The sequence below is a fragment of the Mesitornis unicolor genome, unplaced genomic scaffold (assembly GCF_000695765.1).
Source record: "Mesitornis unicolor isolate BGI_N332 unplaced genomic scaffold, ASM69576v1 scaffold41096, whole genome shotgun sequence".
Classification (NCBI taxonomy): domain Eukaryota; kingdom Metazoa; phylum Chordata; class Aves; order Mesitornithiformes; family Mesitornithidae; genus Mesitornis; species Mesitornis unicolor.
Window position 1 is genome coordinate 30,692 of NW_010189676.1, and position 18,416 is coordinate 49,107.

Below are 18,416 nucleotides of genomic sequence, written 5' to 3' on the forward strand. Positions count from 1 at the left end.
CCATCCTGTTGTATATTAAATTAGTGTCTATTCATCTTACCCACTAAGAGATGTAGACAGGCCATACCAAATTTTGTATGTATATCAGAGTAGTAAATCTGGAGTCTGAACAGAAATCTGGAGCCTGATAAAAGTGAAGTCAAGCGTCCATCATTCAGCATTTTTGGTAGCTGCAAGCATTAGTCTTGACAGGCCCACAGCAGCTCCCGTTGTGGCTCTAGAGGTGGTGATGTGAAATCTCATACAGTGAGTGCCCTCTTGTGGCTCAGCTGTAGGCACAGCACATACCTACCTCGTGTTGAGCGAGCACCAACGCAGAAATAAAGATGTTAAAATTTAGCAAAAATCCCAGGAGGAGTTCTGGATCATCAGAGGCAAAGGAGAGTCTCCATTGTAAGTGCTAGTACAGTAATTGACCTGTGATGAAAAGCCCATATCTGTTTTAGAGGGTGGAGCTGCATAGCAGGACAGAAACCACCTGGATGAGGACTGGCATTTCTTCCTCTGTGCAATATGGTAGTTGAGAGTCCCAAGTCAACATCTCCAGTACTGACTTTATAAGTGACAAGGAAAATCTGCTAAAGTCCCCACCAACTCCAGGGCCTTGAGCCCTAAACCAAAATCCAGAAACCTACATCTCCTGCCTCTCAGCAGACAGTTTTGGTAACTAACTTCCCAGTCCTGTGTTTGATTTAAAAAACAAAAACAAAAAACACACCACAAAAAAAAAAAACCTCAAATAGCCACTGCTGTTCCCAATGTCTGCACTCAAGCTCTCCACCACTGAAGTCCTGTTGAACTCTGCTAGTAGCAGAGCTGTAGCATCCTGTGACCAGGTCATGAATCATTATGCAGAATAGTCAATGCAGCCTTTTTCCAAATCACATTTGATGATAATGTGATTAACCATCCCATGTGTTGCTTATATTATTTTTATTGTTTTGCTGTTTCCTGCCTTGATTTTCTCCGTCAGCTCCCTGTAGGGATCCAAGCTTCCTTACAAGTGCCCTTCTGCCTACCTTTCCCCAGTCCCAGCAACACCATTTCACCTATTCAGCTACCTGCATGTAGCCATCAACGTGGTACAGTGGTTGTAGCTGACACAGCTTTGGCTTATGGAATATAAATCTGCAGCACAACCTAGAAAGGTCTCTTAGTATCCCCAGCCGACTCTTTCAATTACCTGTCTTTTCCTCATCCTCTCCAGGAGATAAATTAGCTAAAAACACTGTGATTTACTAACTCCAGTTCTTTCATTGTATATCTCCTTAATCTAAGGCTGTGTGAGACCAGATCAGTCCCCGGGGACTGCAGCTTCCCTCCAGGCCATTATCAGGCTTCCCGCTGTTGCTTAAACTGGTGAAGTTAAAACAACAGGGTTAAAACACTTAAGTGATGTTTTTTCTCAGAAGTCTCCGAGGTCTTAACTGATCTATTTGTTACTATAGAGCGCAAAACATCTCTGTCACCATCAAAAACTTCTTGCTCGTTATCTGGATTTCCCCCAAAAAACCATCCTTAGAGGTTGGCTTTGATTATCACTCTCAGCTTCCTTCCCAGACAGGAGCCTGTAGAATATGTATATATGTGATTATATACATGAGCATATGCATTAAAAATAGATGCATAGCATCAAACACATACTTTTTCTTTTTTCCTACCTAGTTTGAGCAGTTTGAAAGCACTATTGGGTTTAAGTTGCCAAATCATCGTGCTGCAAAGCGCTTATGGAAAGTGTGTGTTGAGCACCATACATTTTTCAGGTATGTGGATTTCTTTTCCTAAAGGTATGATATAAAGCACAGCAGAAAAGACCAATTCTGTCAGCAGAGACAAAACCCTTCAAATCAAATTGTCTTTTTGATCGCAAGGTATCTCTGAGCAGACAGAGAAGACAGGGATGGTTATTGCTTCTTCAAAATTTGGAATGTTTCATCCAAATTATTCATACTGTTTCAAACAGATACTGAATGTTTAAAATCACCATATGGTCCTAATTAATAGTTTTGCTTTATCTGTGCCATGATATTATCAGCTGCTATAATTAAAGAGAAGAAGGATGCTGCTGCAGTTCTACACATACGCTTGTATAGGGAGAACAACTTACTTGGAAAATTACTGGGGGATGTGGGTAGGAGTTTAAAATAAAAAAGGGATATTTTTATTTAATTACATGTGAAAATCCAGACAGCAGTTGGTGAATACCCAATCCATAGCTGTGATTTTTTAATTTTTTTTTTTACTGAGAAATTTTGCAGCTTCTTTTACACCTAAGAAGATCTGAGAAAAGTTTTGGGTAATGAAATAAATTCGGTAGTTAGTTTGTGCTGAGATACTTAGCAATGGGAACCCAAAAGGGTGAGATTTTTGGTGGTGTGAAAGGGCGTCCATCACTTAAAAACCCCTCTCAAGATTTTTGGGAGGACTGAAGAATTTCTCTCCTTTCGTAAAACTATTGGTTCAGGCTGCCTGTATATTCATATGAAATGCAGTTGTTGCAGCAAAAGATCTAGAAAGAAATTGAGTGTGCATATTTTGGGTGTTTGATTTTTAATGGAAAAATCAATGTCTACAGCATAAACTCCGTAGGAGGAAAATGGCTACTTCAGCAAATTCCCATAGCCATAATGCAGACGGTGGGAGGGCTGTAACCTGAAAAATGTCTGCATCCCTGTGAATGAATGCTGCCCTGCATTTGCTGGTAACCTGTTTTGGCCCTGTCCTCAGCCTGCCAGCACTGTCACAGATTTCAAACTTAAGAGATATATCTGTATTTCAGCCTAGATTGCAGTCCCTGATAATAAGGAACACCTTATTTTTACTTTTAATGATTAGAAAATAATAAATTGGATTTTCAAGGAGGAAGGGACTGAGTGATTCTTGTCAGTTAAGAAAAACTCAGCTTTTCAAATGCATTAGCTAAGTGGTTTTGTCATGCTGTATTCGGGGCATCCTCTGGTTCCCTTTTAGCCGCAGCCCTGTGAGGCCACGATGAAGAGTGATACCGAAATGGTCCTTTTCTCTCCTCTGCAGAAAAAGTGGGCTAATTTTTGGAGGATTGGGGAGTAACAGGTGCACTATTTGGTGTGTTTTAGGCTCCTGCTGCCAGAAGCACCTCCAAAGAAGTTCCTCACGCTGGGCTCCAAGTTTCGCTACAGTGGCCGGACGCAGGCCCAGACGAGAAGAGCCAGCGCCCTTATAGACCGTCCCGCTCCTTACTTTGAGCGCTCTTCTAGTAAACGTTACACTATGTCTCGCAGCTTAGACGGGGGTAAGGTCTTCTTAATTGACTTTGTCAAAAATTGCAGTCACAGTGGTCACTGCTTGAGATTAGGTCTAAACCTCCTGTCATCTCATCTCCTTGAGCTTCAGTGCAGTGGAGGCTGAGTACCTGCATGTTCCCTGCAGGGCTAGGAGAGGGTGCTGAGAAATACTGTGCTAAATGTACTGCAGCAGTCCTTACAAGTTGTTGGCCTGGAGGAGATCCTTGGGAGCCCAGGCTGTGGAGCTCCAATCCTTGGCCTCACACCTGCAAAGCACTTCCACGCTTTGGGGAAGGATGGGGTGCGTGGACCTGCCTGCCTGAGCAAGTCGGGCTTAAACGTATTTTCAGGATTGCATGAGTAACTGTTTGGGTTTTGGTTTAACTTGGCTTTTTTTTCCTATGTAGGTTTTTCATTTAAGTGTTTGTTACAATTCATAAATGAATTATTTCCCTTGATTGAGTTATAACACTTGTTTCCAATTACCTTGCATCCTAGATGGATGTGCGCTAACAGGTGTTTCCCATACATTACTTTTGAAGGTGTGAGATGAAGAGTAGCATAGGCAGGTTTATAATATATCCTTTCTCCTCCTCTCTGTCTCCATGGTTCATGGAGGTCACGGTTCTGCTCCTCCCCTAGGTTAAACCAGTGTATGATTCAGAGCCTCAGCTACTTCATCAGCTGTTACTGTTGTCAACTGTTGAGTAAAAAAAGATTGTAGTTATTTTTGTAGAAAAAAAGTCTTGAGACTAAATTCAGAATCACTACATTTGTTTTTGTTTTGTTTTGTTTTAAAAAAGGTGAATTCTCCCATAGAATATCACAAAACAGATCGCAATGAGTATAGCTGATGGTGGGGAGGGGGAGAAGATTTTATTTAAAAATACTAGTGACAAGCCTTCTTTTCTTCCCCCTAAAGGTGCTGCTTGTCATTAATTATTTTGGAATCTTCTAATTCTGATGTGCTTCTTGCTCGTTACCAAGCAACTGGTGACCTGATTGCTGTGCATGTGTCTCAAAGCAGAAATTATCCTTCTGCATTATTTTGTTTGTAACATCCAAATAAGATGTCTCCCTCTACTCTCTTTGCTTTCTCCTGCCTCCTAAGCTCATTCCCATGAGAAAAAATATCTGAAATGCTTTTCCCTGGCATTTGCTAGACTCCATAAGGTTTTTATGATGTTAATTGGCCTAAGTGCAAATGGGGAAAAGAGGTTTTTTAATCAATGCTTGTGATTTCTTTACTAATGTTCTTCCTATAATGCCAGTGTGGCTGTAACGTTCTGCATCGCTATTACACTGTGATCCCAGCCCTGTAATTTGTTACAGATGCAAGTAACTTTATAAATTTGCATACTCCTATTGACTTAGAAATCAGTTGCATGATAGTCAGAAGCAGGGTCTGGGTATATATTAATGTTTTGATTACATTCTATCTGTAAATTTACTATTTATTTCAAAATACTTTATATAAATATTTAACTTTGCTGAATTATCAAACATTTCCATCCTAAAATATTCTGGTTTGGTCCACTGAATTGAATGCCACCGCTTCCCAGAATTTTTTAGGATAATGAGCTCGCTTAACTGGCAGACTTTAATACTTGATAATACAAAGATCCCATCTCTTGGTTCTCCAATATTATGCCTGTGTTACATCAGTATTATCATTTTCTGGCAATGCAGTGTGTTGCTTGCCATGCATTTGATCTGCATTGTTATATTCAGATAGATTTTTTTAAAAATCTCTTCCACCCCCATGGCTGATGTCATAGCTGGTTCTCCTTATGTTTCCTGCCTGATAACTGTGGCAACGCATTGATTTTTTTTTTCTGATGCTTTACTACAGTAGCACTTTTAATGGCTTGCTAACATTTAACAACTGTGTAATGCGCACATTAGCTACAGTAATGTGTGCATACACATCCATAATATATGTTTATGCATATAAAAGCTACAAGCTTTATTTCAAGTAAACAGTTTTATTTAAATGTATGCACATGCTTCTGGTTTCCTGAAACATGACATAGTTGTGTTTTCAGCAATATCTCGAATGTTTTACTAACCCGGCTTTTTAATTTTATGCAGCTTCTCAGCAAAAGCTATTTCAGACTTTCCCTCTTTAAATATTTGCTTTTAGCATCAGTGAATGAAAACCATGAAATGTACATGAAGGATTCTGTGTCTGCTGCAGAGGTTGGTACTGGCCAGTACGCCACAACAAAGGGCATCTCTCAGACCAACTTGATAACCACTGTGACTCCAGAGAAAAAGGCAGAAGAGGAGAAAGATGATGAAGAGGGCAAAAAGAAGAGAGCAGAGGAAGTCACCCCAGTCTCGGCAATACGCCATGACACCAAGGTAGAGTTTTGAGGGTTTTGTATCAAACTGACCTGCCTGGAGAGTGCTCGGAGAAATGGAGAATTGTCAGGGAGGGAGGGAGATGTCGAGTTCCATGAAAGGAAACTAGAATATACATGGTTCTATGTACGTGTATGTGCGTGTATTGAATCAATATTTTTATAGTCCTTTCACATTTCATATGATGTTGTGAAAGTCAGTTCCTGGTTTGGACTGTTTTTTGAAATCCGTTTAGCAGTCAGCTCACTGTTATTTACATAGCATTTAAGAGCTCTTTAGGAAATACCCAAAAGTAGCCTGGCAGTGTACATTCCACTCCTTTGATCTTCAGTCATATTTTGACTTTAGTGGAGCATCATGTTTTTTATTTTTGACAAGGCAACTAAAATGTTCTGTGTTCTTGTATGTAGCTCTGTTCTTTATAAACTATTGTATTTTTCTGATTTACTTCTCATAACGCTCTGTTTCCTTGCATGTGTTTCAGTAAGCATTTTTCTCTATTAACTTTTGGGTATTAATATAATTATTTCAAGCTTTTTTTTCTGGCTTACAAAAGCATTTGAAGTTTTTGCATTGAAGAAAACTGTTCTGTTTTTCTTGAGGATTCTCTACTCTTTTGTTAAATTTGATTCACCCCACACCTCCTCCAATCCCACCACTGCCACATATATGTAGACACACGACTGTGCATTACATCTACTGAGTTATTAAGAAGAAGTAAAACAGAGAGACAGAGAAGACACTGCATTTCAGAGACTGATAGTGAAGAGAAATAAGGTAGAATCAGAAAAGGCTGGATAGGAATTGTCCTCTGTTTCTTTTACATTGAGGAGAAGAAAACTATGAAATATTGAATCCAGGATATAATTCAAAAAGTGTACTCTGGAGTGCAGTTGCTAAACAAGTAACATTTATCTTCTTCATTTGTGAGGAAAACATTTGATGAACACCTTTACACTCTCAAAACTGTCTGGAATGCAATGTTAGGGCCTGAACTTCTAGCCTTATCATGTAAGGCTGCAATGAGTTACATAGGTATAAGTACAAGGTCTCAGAAAGGGCTGTAATTAAGGTACCAAAAAAACCCCAAAACCCTCTCTAAATTTAACTGGGGTCTTCCTGAAACTCCATTAGTTTCTGAATGGAGAAACATTGTTGAAGATCAAATATGCAGAAAATATCTAATAGAAACTCATTCTGTTCCAAGTGTTTGTTAATTTAGGTCAGTGGAGAGATCAGCCGCATTTTGAAGATCATATGTTCCTTATATGTGGCTAGAACTAGTCAAAGATATTTTTAGGAGAATATCTTGATGTTACTTAAACATGCACAAATAAATTATTTTTACCACCCCCCAAGTGGTGGGTTCTGTTTAAACCACCCACTAATAGAGCTTCAGTTCTGTAAACCTGTAGAGATCTCAGTCCTGTTTCCATTGGACCTGCTAACAGCTCTGTCATTCATTATAGAGAGAATAGGGTCTCAAGAAACACAGGACAAATTTGAAATCAGATTCCCAATTAAGGGTCTATAAATTTTATAGGTAAGTTTTCAATTTTCCCACTAAGATATTTTTCCTTTGTTTTATCCATATGTATTTAAATACTGGAAGTTATTCTAAATATTAACACTGCAAAGATGTCAGTAAGTGAATAGTTTGTATTAGCAAAGGATAAATTTACTTTGGCTTTTTTACCTTTACAATATAAATAGAAGTTCTCTGTATTTAGCTCACATAAAGCCTTGTGAGTCTGTCAGCATTAAATTATGACTTGAGCTTACTCGATTAAGCACACAAAGAAGACAGTCGTAAGCAGTTTGAAGTTAGGCTTGGTTTTCATTGCTTAATATGGGAATATAGATTGCCTGAACTGATAGATTGGTTTTTTAAACTATTCTGTTTAGAGAAGAGAGAGAAACAGAATATTAAGAAGAAGCTCTTCCATGTAAATATTGGGCTTAAATCCCATTCCTACCATTTACATACCTGGTAAAGATTAGTTTTAGTAGCTAGTGTTGGTGCAACTTGTGTCTGAAACTTGAATCCTGCTTGTTGACTCAGATTTGGCAGCAGCTTGTGCAGGCAAATGTTGTTTTGGCTTCTAAGTCATTCTGCTTTGAGGAGCTGGGAGTGACCATGGGAGTGAAATGCTTTTTCTAACTCCTTGAGGAGATGCATGGTGGAGCAGCTCAGGCACTTAGGGTTTGGTTGTGGAGCCAGTGTGTCACTTGAGTGAACTGCGACGAAGTTGACTTTGGCCAAGACATCTCCAGTCCGTCAGGATCATGGCAGATTGGTTGTACAGGGGTATTGTGGTGGTGATGACTGTGTTGTTCTTCTAAAGAGTAGTCATGACAGCCCACAGGGAGCATGTTAGGTGATGGTCAGCGAGTTATGAGCCATTCCTCTTGCGAAATCACCTCTCTGTGCCTACCAATTTTTTGTCCTTGAATGACCTTAAAGACTGGTTGAATGCCCTACGAGTGGCGTGTCAAAGCAAATCCTGCTTGTTGGTAGCTGATGTTCTTCACATCGCGGTAAAATGTGTAGCAAAAGTGTTGGGTGAATTTTTGCCACTTAACTATGGATAGAGTCACTTTTTGACTATGGGGAGATTTGGCTGTGTGGGGCACAGACCTCTCTCTGGTCAGGCCCCTTTCAGATCCCCAGCGAGAGAGCACAGGGTCTGCCTAGCCAAAATGCTTAGCTGTCTTCTTTCAGCATGCCAAAGTGGTGGGGTGCAGCGTTGTAGGGGGCAGCAGGGTACGTGGCCAGGAGAGGGCTGCTGTGGCTCGTGGAAGGCAGGGTTGTGTGGGTACCAGCCTGGATGGGAATGGAAGCCATGCTGAGGAGCTGGCTGCTGGGATGAGTGTTCAGCCAGTACGGTTTTTTGCATCAGTAATAGCTGATGTATAGACTTATGTCCCCCAAAACCAGAATGTGTTTTTTATAGGTTTAGGAGCTATATATATGTATTTCTTTAATATTGTAATAGAGGAATTTGGGCACATAGAATTTTAAAATCCTTGAGGTTTTAATGATTACTGCTGAGGTGGTCCAAGGCATAGATGGGAAGCATCAGTCACCCGCTGGGTCTCCTCCTGACTGCAGGAGTGCTGTCACAAGCAGTGTTGGTATTAGAAATACATTCCCTCGTTTCTTTGTTGCTCTTCGTGTACTTCATATTTGCAAGCTCCTCACAATCTGAAGCCACTCTTTACAGTAAGTGGAAACTGGCAGCAACACCTGAAACTCCACATCTGGCCATGAAGGTTTTTGTGTAAATTGTGTGCTGCAGATGAGTACACAAATGCCGATTCAAGAAGTTGCCTTTTGTAAGCTGGAACCCTGATTCACTAATACCTGTGGTGTGCAGCATGGCAACATGTGCCATTTAACTCGGTGGAAAGCTATGGTGTGAAAATACTGTTTATAATTATATATATATATTATTTATCATCACAGAAGAAAATTAACTAATTACAGTTTTCTTTTTGTCCTTTTGCTTTTGCGCCTTGTTTGCTGCTCTTTCTCTGTCACCAGCCATCTTTGCTTGGCACTGACTCCCGCCACCCCTCGCCATCCTCGCAGCCTGGCCCCCCTGCATCTTCAGCAAAGCTTCGCAGGAGATGCAAGGAGAGCACTCGGACAAAGCTGTTGGGTTGCGAGGTGCCCCAAGAGAGCGCCCCAAAGCACGGCGACTCGGAGCCAGACTCTGACAGAAAGGGGCGAGTTTGCTCCGCTGAGCAAGATGTGGCTTTCGGCTATAAGCAAAAAGCCGGCAAAGGCGGAACACTGTTTTCCTTCTCCTTGCAACTTCCAGAGTCATTTCCTCCCCTCCTTGATGACGACGGCTACCTGTCCCTCCCTAACCTCTCCGAAACCAACCTCCTGCCTGCCAGTGTGCAGCACTACCTCCCCATCCGCTCTCCCTCCCTGGTGCCTTGCTTCCTCTTCATTTTTTTCTTTCTGCTCTCTGCCTCTTTCTCAGTGCCATACGCCCTCACTCTCTCCTTTCCTCTGGCTATGTGCCTCTGCTACCTGGAGCCCAAGGCGGCCTCCTTGAGTGCCTCACTTGCCAATGACCTGAGTGACAGTTCAGAGGAAGAGGTGTGTACCTCGGCATCGAACACACTCTTTTTTTGTGTTCAGTGCTTCAGTCCTAACCAGTGTTAGATTGCTGCAATAGTGGTCCTACTTTCAGAGCCTCATTTCTGTCTGTGCTGATATGTTAGAAGGGGTGGTTTGGGGTTTTTTTTTGTGTTGTTTGGGAGTTGGTTTTTTTCCTTCTATTTTTTTAATTTTTTTTTTCTTGTGTTGGGAGTGCCCGGGGTTAGGCACAACACTGTGTGGAAGTGGCTTCGTATGAACTGTGTCAGCAGATGCAAAGTGACTTACACTAAACAAATTGCGACTGATCAGCTCTGAAGTATTGTATCTGAACCCACTGAGACCTTTCTTCCCTGTATCAGTTTATACTAGGGTTAGAATAGTTAGAATAGTTATCTAAATAGTGGGAATTAAGTACCATTTCCCACATAATTACATATGCATGCATTTATATGTGTATGTATATATATTTTATTTATATAAATAGCTAGCCAATATTAATGAGAACCCTCACCAGCTTCAGGGTGTTGAAAATTCAGGTGAACTTAGGTTTTTGCAAGAGGCATGAACTGTAGCCCAAGCTCAGAAAAGGCTTTCTAGTCCAGCAAAATCTGGATCTGGATTTTAAGCCTTGATCCCATCTCTGCTGCAGATTAAATTGTTTTCCCCATCCTTAAATCCAAGGTATCAGTGAGAGGTCGGATTGGGACAGCTGTTCTGCAGCTGTTGGGGGAGCATGCTGTGTGGGCTGGCTTGCTGTTTGCAGTGTTACATTAGCACTGCCAAAACCGGTGCCTCAAGCCACCAGGGTTATCACAGGCCAATAAATCAACTGCAGGAGGAGTCCACAGTGGTTCTGGGAACTGTGGGCAAGGTAGTATATCCACAAGAAGGAAATAAATCTACTTGTTTAAGTAACATAGTAACTGGCATCTCAGTTTTTGCTGGAGCATAGTTATTCTTTGTTGTCAGAAGAAAAGAATAAGTTATTTTTTCCCTTATTTTTCCTTTTCTGCCTTCATCTTCAAATGTGAAAATACAGTATGTATTTTGTATGTCAAAAAACCCCAAAGCCCAGGTTAGGTAATCCCAGACCAGCTAGCCATTTGTAAAAAGCCATCTTGGCCACTTGTCAATGCCATTGCAGTGGTTGTCTTCAATAAACAAGTGTGCGTGTCTAAACATTTGTGTAATCTGCCACTGTTGGGTTTGTAAGACTTGCTGCAGGATTTCATTTCCTTTTGATGGAAAGCCAAAAGTCACATCAACTTATCTTGTAAAAACATTGTCATTAGATGCTTTTGGCTCTGTGATGCCTAACTAAATAATAATGTGCAATTTCTGATAAAAGGCATCCAAAATGTTGCTGTCTCATTTCGTGTCTTCATTTTGAGATAGCATTTAGGTCTCAATTTGCATTAGCTCTGCACTTGGATTAATCTAATAGCAATAACAGCATTAATACAGTGCCAGCTCCAGAGGCAATAACGATGCAGTGTTTATGTAATACATTGGTCTGCTCCTCTGTCAGAAATGAGCACTTCTTTTTGTTAGTAAAGTTAGGAACAATTGACCATAAAAATATATAAAATAGGCTTTTTAGTGTCGCTCTTTTATGAGGGTGATTACTCTGGCAGTGCTTCCTGGCAGACAACACAGACTTGTGCCTAATCCAGGGGGTATTTCTTGTTCAAAATATTGCATGAAAGTGAATATGTTTTAAACTTGGGCATGTCTGCATTACATTGGCAAAACAAATCACAGCAATTACAATCGCAAGTTAGAGGGGGTGCAGCGGCCGCACCTCAGGAGGCAGCTGCCTTCCCCAGCATCCGCACTGCAGCCCATCTCGGAGCTGAGCCTGACCTTTCTTACTCTCCAATCCAGAGGCAACGTGCCTTGCTGAGCCTTAATTCGCCACTCCCAGCTCTGCAGAAACCCCAGATCTTTATTTCAAGTAACTCGGTAACACTGACGTTGACTCCATGGCTGTTGATTGGCTTATTCGCAGACATGTATATTGCAATACAGCAAATTTTATGCCTTTTTTGAGGATTTCATTGCTGTTCTGGTAAAAGAAATGGAAACCTTTCCCTCCCCCTCAGTTCACAAAACATTGCACACAGTGATGCAGAAGGTTGCAATCAGTACCCTGAAGCAATCTCATACCTTGCAGAGCTCCATTCTGCCTTGAGCATTGCATCTGGAGGCAGTCTGCACAGCCAGAGACAGAATCTCACCCCTTAGATTTCATTAGCTTTGATGTTCATACCTTAGCAGCTAATAGTTCTATTGACTAAATGCCTAACTCATTAATTCCTTTTTTTTTCTGAATAGAAGTGACAATGCTTAGGTTTATATATATATATATATATATATATATTCAATTGTTTATAATGTTATAAAGATGTGAAATCTTTCACTAATAAAGAAACCATTTTCTAACACTTAAGTGAAAACAATTTGACCAGCTTAGGTAGACTGTTTTGACCTGACAGTTTCATTTGAAAATAAAAGCAGTCTGTCTAGTGAGTGGTTGTTGCTGGAAAAATTGCATGTAACTTGCACATTACTGTGCACTTACTGAATAGTCCAAAATGCCCACTTAATTCTTCTGCCTGTCTTTCAAGCAAGCAAAATTACTCAAAGGAAGGAATGATAGAGAACAAAATAATGAAAAAAATATCCAAAAAGCAGTTTTATGAAACATTGGAGTTGTCAAAAAATGCCGTAAGATAGGAAATTCAAGGTCAAGACTGATACTCCATCCACCAGTAGGTTGTTTTTTAATCTTGTTCCATACTGATGTGATCTGAGGATGAGATGTATTGTCCTAATTATCTAAGGACCACAGAAAATCACTTCTCAAAACCATAGCTTTCACTGATACGAAAACAACTTGGATGTGCCAATCTGGAGCAGTAGGGAGCACTTTCTTTCCTTGTTTTCCATAAGTTTGCATAATATCAAAAATAGTAATTTGAACTCTCTTCTCAGCCTATAGTAACCTGCACTTGACTCTCTATTTATTAAATATCGACACTAGTGTTCACCACTAAAATGTTCTTCACAGTGTCAAGCAAAGCAGGGCTTAGATCAGTCTGTGCAATGCTGTGCTTTGTTTCATTTTTATCACTTGTACCTAGTAAGTGTTTTTGGGAGGGGGGAGTTACTTTTCTTTCTTTCCTGCTTTCATCCATATTATTAAATGGAGTAAGAAGTATTTTTGATTCTTTTAATGGCAGTTTTCTTTCTTTTTACTACTGTTAACAATATCAGCTGCTCTTTATTGGAACCGAGTGGGATCTGAGCCTTACCATTACTCCTCAGACAGACAGTAGATGGGCTGGGGGTATGGTTGTTTGAACTCCTTGGTAATGCAGACAGCCTCATGGTGTATAAATGTGGAGACAAGAACAACTTTTGTACAAATGAGGGGCTGAAAGTCAGGTGACTGTTAAAGTAGCCTTTTTTTTTTTTTTAACTGTCTTTTCCCCCTCCAGATAAAAAGGCAAATACCAAATCTGTATTGGCTAGAACAAAAGTTTGATTAATATTTTCTTTTAAAAAAAAAACTTTATGGGAGGAAAAGTTTGTTTAGAAAATATTAGCTTCTTTGTTTTTTCCATTTTTTTTTAAACTACCTGGCTTTCTTAAGAAAAAAAATATCTGCTATTCAAATAACACTTTTCCAGTAATGTTTTGTTTGGCTTATAAATTTGTTCCAGTAAAGCCATATACCGTGTACAGTACGCCTCGAGTCTTCCTCTGAGTCTGTTCTGTTTACTAATATAGCACTTTTATTTTGCTTCTTTGACTTGTGCGTGGTTTGAAAAGCAATGCTAATGCAGTACGCAGGGATGTTGAGTTTAACAGCTCCCCCCATGTGACCCGCGTGTACTGATGAGCTGGGTTTATTCTTTATTCCTGCCTTCCTTTCGGGACCCGGCTTCTTCTCTAACCAAACAGACTGACAGTGAGCAGACGGATACTGCAGCTGATGGTGAGACCACTGCCACCGAGGTTTGTACAGTTGTCAGCACCCTGTGATGGCAAGGCGGGGAGCATTTTGCCTCATCTCTTCCCCATCCCGAGTGCCAAACCGCATGTCTCAGTTCAAGACCCCTCGCTGCGCCCGTGTGCATGTGTGAGGGCGAGAGCTTGGCTCAGCAAGTTTTGGGTTTTTGGTGCTCCCTACTGGTTCCTCTTCTTTCTGCGTTCGGTTTGAAGACTGGAAGGATATGGTGCTGTGCAGGTAGCGGGGTGATGGCAGTGTCACCCGCACCGGTGCTGCCCACCTGGAATGGTCATACTACCGGGTTGTACCCTGGGTTGTTCAGTTTGCTTGTTTGCTGTTGGTTGATCTGCAGACTGTGAGTGGGGGAAGGACAGTAAAAAGCAGTTATCAGATTTTCTGCATAAAAGACATGCCAGATTATAAATACCTTAGGTTTCCCATGAATGTAATTTCACATGTCACCTTCACACATTGCCACCAGTAGTCCAGGTATTGTCCTGAAAGGAGGAACCTAAAAATACTGCGATTTTCTTTGCACTGAGAAGCCTCGTATCCACAACATGGTATATAGACTGCATGGGCAAATTCAACCCTGTGTTACTCCAGTGAAGTGCATATAATGCTTTCATAATTAATATGGTTGCAGCTGCAAACATGAGCTGAATTTGGTCTGACATCTGGTAGAAGACAGAACCTTACCACAAACACTACTCCGTAGGTTTTCAGTAGGATCTCATTAATATTTCAGACTGTTAAAATTATCGTCAAAGAAAAATTGTCGGTATGATGTGTCAGGGTAATTTGGCTTTGGCTGTAAATAGAATAGATTTAAACTGAGTTATAAAGTAATCAACAGATAAAGATTTTCCCATGGGTCATTTGACTAATTAGGACTGTATGCAAAATTAACAATAAAATAGTGGCATGTGTATTAAAAGAACCTAAATGGAGCAACAACACAAAGTCTGTTGAGATGCGTCAGGAGTACTAAATGCTTTGAAGTGCCTCTTGCACTGTATGGCTTCAGGCCTTGAGCCATACAGAAAGTAAAACATCATCCTAAAACCATGACATTTAAAATGTTCAGTTTATTAATCAAAAATACACAATAATCTCCCTAGCTGCCATTTTGATTTTAGGGGAGAAGATTATGTGAACCTCAGTTTTCCTTATGGGTACCTGGTTTTCAGAAAGTGTGGTATACTTTCTATCTGAAAATTCAACCCACAGAAAGGGGGCTGCTTAGGCATTCCTCATGGCATTGCCTTTAAAAATGTGAGCTGCAGTGAACATGTATGCCATTCCGGAAGACCACCACTGCAGATAGATCATGGAAGAATATATAAAGGCTAAACATGAAATGAAATTATATAAATTAAGAAAGAGACTAGGGCTAGGGAAATAGCATTTTAAGCAAATAAAGTGTGCTTCATTCTGTAAATAGGGTTGTTTACCCATAGCGAGTTTATGCAAAGCGTTGCCAGTGGCCCAGGAGATGTCCTGTGTTTAAACTCTGGGATTATGGACTTCTGAAGAATTTGCTGTCACTGTTTGGTCCTAAACCAGCAGCTATCTCTGGTTATGAGAAGGTTCAACTACTGCTTCCTAAATAGAAATCTATGAATGTGGAGCACACCAGTGATATTTATAAAAGGAAAATATTTCATATTCCTTTGTTCACAATTAACAAATTTGAAAAGAGGAGGCTTGCTCTGAGTTAGAAAGCTGTGCAAAGTCAGCCAGTGTGTCTGCTCCTTCTCCTTTAGCATAGAGGAAATGTGTTTTTAACCTAGTGTGTTCCTTTCACCAATTTTTGTGAAGCCTTCAGCCATACAAGTGAGTGAGGTGTTGTTTTCCAATCTTTCTCATGCTGGCAGTCGGATCAAGAGGAGGACGGAGATCTGAAGGCACAGGTACAGACACGAAAGGTCCAGATGTTGCTCAAGTACCAATGTTGGAGGTGTTCACCTCTCAGCATGTTATTGTCAGTTCTCTGTGAAGAAATGTGTAGAAACAGCATTTTGTACCCTTTCAATACTGTGTCCCTTACCTTTCCCTTTCTTTTTCACTTCTTTCAGAATAGTCTGATTAAGCGAATACAGGGTGAAAATGTGTATGTCAAACATAGTAATCTTATGTTAGAGGTTGGTATTGGTATATACCAGTGCATGTACGTACATGTGTGTTAGTTTTAGTGGTAAACTGTGAATCTGCACTATGATGCATGAACTGTGTATTCCCACCTGCTAATAAAACAAATAGATACTATTTTTCTCAGATTATGATGACTCCTCTAACTTGTACTATAAATATATATATATGCGTGTGCATATGAGTGTGTGTGTCCACGCGCATATGTATGTTTGTTTGAAGCTTCTTTATCAGGTGTAAATTACAGTGATGCAGACAAGCTCTTTAAGAGTCTTTTTATACTCACTTGTACGAGAGATGCTATGCTGTTATCTTTCAAAATGCCACATTTTCACAGAGTGTTGTGTTAGTGCTGTGCTCCCCAGCTCCCTGAGATGTTACTTCCCTCTTTACTAACCAAGTTGTGTGTTTTGGCTCTAAGATTTGGTTGGCTTAGGTTGTTATTACAAACTGCTCTATTCTTTTAAAACTGTCCAGGACCTAGACAAAACCCAGGAAGATCTGATGAAACATCAGACCAATATAAGCGAGCTGAAACGCACCTTCTTGGAAACCTCCACAGAAACGACTGTGTCTAACGAGTGGGAGAAGAGGCTTTCCACATCTCCCGTTCGGCTTGCAGCGAGGCAGGAGGAAGCTCCTATGATTGAACCACTAGTGCCTGAAGAGGTCAGCGTGAGCTGAAAGGCTTCCTTACCTGTTTGTCTATTCATTTTTACTTGACTTAGCTCTCAATAGATTTAGAGGCCATAGTTAGAGGCTGTTCCCCACTTGCAGGTGCTCCATTTTTCTCAAGACTCAGGCTCTAGCAACAGGTAATGCAAGGAAGAACAGATACCTTATATATATAGAGAGAATGTGAATATGAAATTCACTGTAAGCTGGATGGCAGAATTGGGTCTCTCTAAGAGTGCAAACTGCAGGCTTCCTTACAGGTTCAATGAGCTTGGGGAAGTCCAGCCATGCATGAAAGAAACCACGAAGGTGATGGAGAGAAAATTTAAATAATGGTGACTGGTTGGGAGCAGCAGTGTGGCAGGGATGGATGAGGGTACCAAGCTTGACAAGAAAATACAGAGTAAAGGGCAGAATGCTCTGTCTTTGAAGGCAGGGAAGAAGTAATGATGATAATTAGACCTGCTTGGCCTCTTCCATAAGGGAACTGATAGTTGCTGCAGTCAGATGGATACCCTTTCATTGAAGACCCAATGCAGATTACTAAGCGTGTGCATTTTCATGCAGTGTGCATGCATGAAAAAATCTTGCTTGCTGTGCAGTCTTGTAGTGTTTGCAAGAAACTTGCTGATTAAAAAGCTGTCTTTTATTTAGTTTGTGGACAGATCATGAGATGCAGAGGCAACAATTTGTGTTGCCTTTAAAATACATAGAGCTTAAAAAAAAAGCAGAGAATCTTTGTTTAAATCCAGTGGAGCAAAAATAGATTTTCTTGCATGATCTGCTTGAAGTAATCTTTTTATTCTATTGTGGATGGATATCTGGTTTCTGTCTCACAGGAACCATCTTTATGGTTACCACTTGTTTATAGCATTACAGACCAATAAATAGCCATAAAATTTGCTTCTGTCCCCACTCCCAGCATTGATGTAATGTAAGGAACTCGGCAAAAATTGGCTGGAAAGTGTAATTTGGAAGAGCCTTCTGCTTTCCCACCTTAGAGGTTGGCATTGCAGACATACGGCTCTCTGTGGAAGGGAATCTCTGGGGTCACGCAGATAGCACAGGTCAGCTTCTCCTCTTCGGGATAGGGTTGTTGCCAAGAAAAAGGCCTAGCTCTTCTTCTCCCTCATCTTCTCTCTACCAAGTGGCTGCTACTAGCATCGAATCATCATTAGAGCAGCCATCAAATTAGATTAAAATACCTAAAAAGCAGATTCTGTGCCCATAGTTTACCTTTTGGAGAAGAGCGCTGAGGAGTCTTAATGCTCCTCCTACTGCCTTGTTCAGGAATCAGATGCTATGACCATGTTAGTTTGGTTGTAGCTGAAAGTACAGGTTTTCTTTCTTAAAAGTAAGATTGTAAGTATGATAAACAAGGATGTATTTAACATATTAAAGGTGTAAGGAACTGTTGAAAGGGAGTGACTGGCTAGCTGACCCTGAATCAGACAAGTGCAGGTGAAGTAAATTTATAGCCCTCCCCCCGCAGTAATGTTTGTATTACTTTAAAAATTTAATAACAGCTTTTAATTAAACTGTACAAGCAGTGGCAAAGCATCTCATAGTTATGTAGGCTGCACCCTGAGGAAACGCATCCAAATTTAACCATTCATTTGGAAAGGAAAAGGGCAGGAATTATCTTTATCTGATACCTCTTCTCTTGCTGGAAGAAAAAGAACTTGCTCAAAAGCAATGTCCAGTTACTATATCTATATGTAAGTAAACTACAGCTGTCCCACAGAATCTCATCCAAATGGAGGCATTTCTGTGGAAAAATTTGAGCAATCAGAGCCTAACTCTAAGGTGACTTCAAGGATTAAGGGGGTTCTTT

At 40.5% G+C, this 18,416-nt stretch overlaps 1 protein-coding gene across 1 annotated transcript in view; it reads left to right on the plus strand.

The window, feature by feature from the left end:
• The window catches only part of EPB41L3 (erythrocyte membrane protein band 4.1-like 3), a 58,206-nt gene that overhangs the window by 30,004 nt on the left and 9,786 nt on the right, over nucleotides 1-18,416 (plus strand). Inside the window, exons 8-13 of the mRNA XM_010186155.1 lie at nucleotides 1,666-1,763; nucleotides 3,096-3,271; nucleotides 5,407-5,627; nucleotides 13,708-13,761; nucleotides 15,634-15,669; nucleotides 16,385-16,576. Coding sequence (XP_010184457.1) covers nucleotides 1,666-1,763; nucleotides 3,096-3,271; nucleotides 5,407-5,627; nucleotides 13,708-13,761; nucleotides 15,634-15,669; nucleotides 16,385-16,576 — 777 coding nt within the window. The remainder of the gene's footprint in view (nucleotides 1-1,665; nucleotides 1,764-3,095; nucleotides 3,272-5,406; nucleotides 5,628-13,707; nucleotides 13,762-15,633; nucleotides 15,670-16,384; nucleotides 16,577-18,416) is intronic.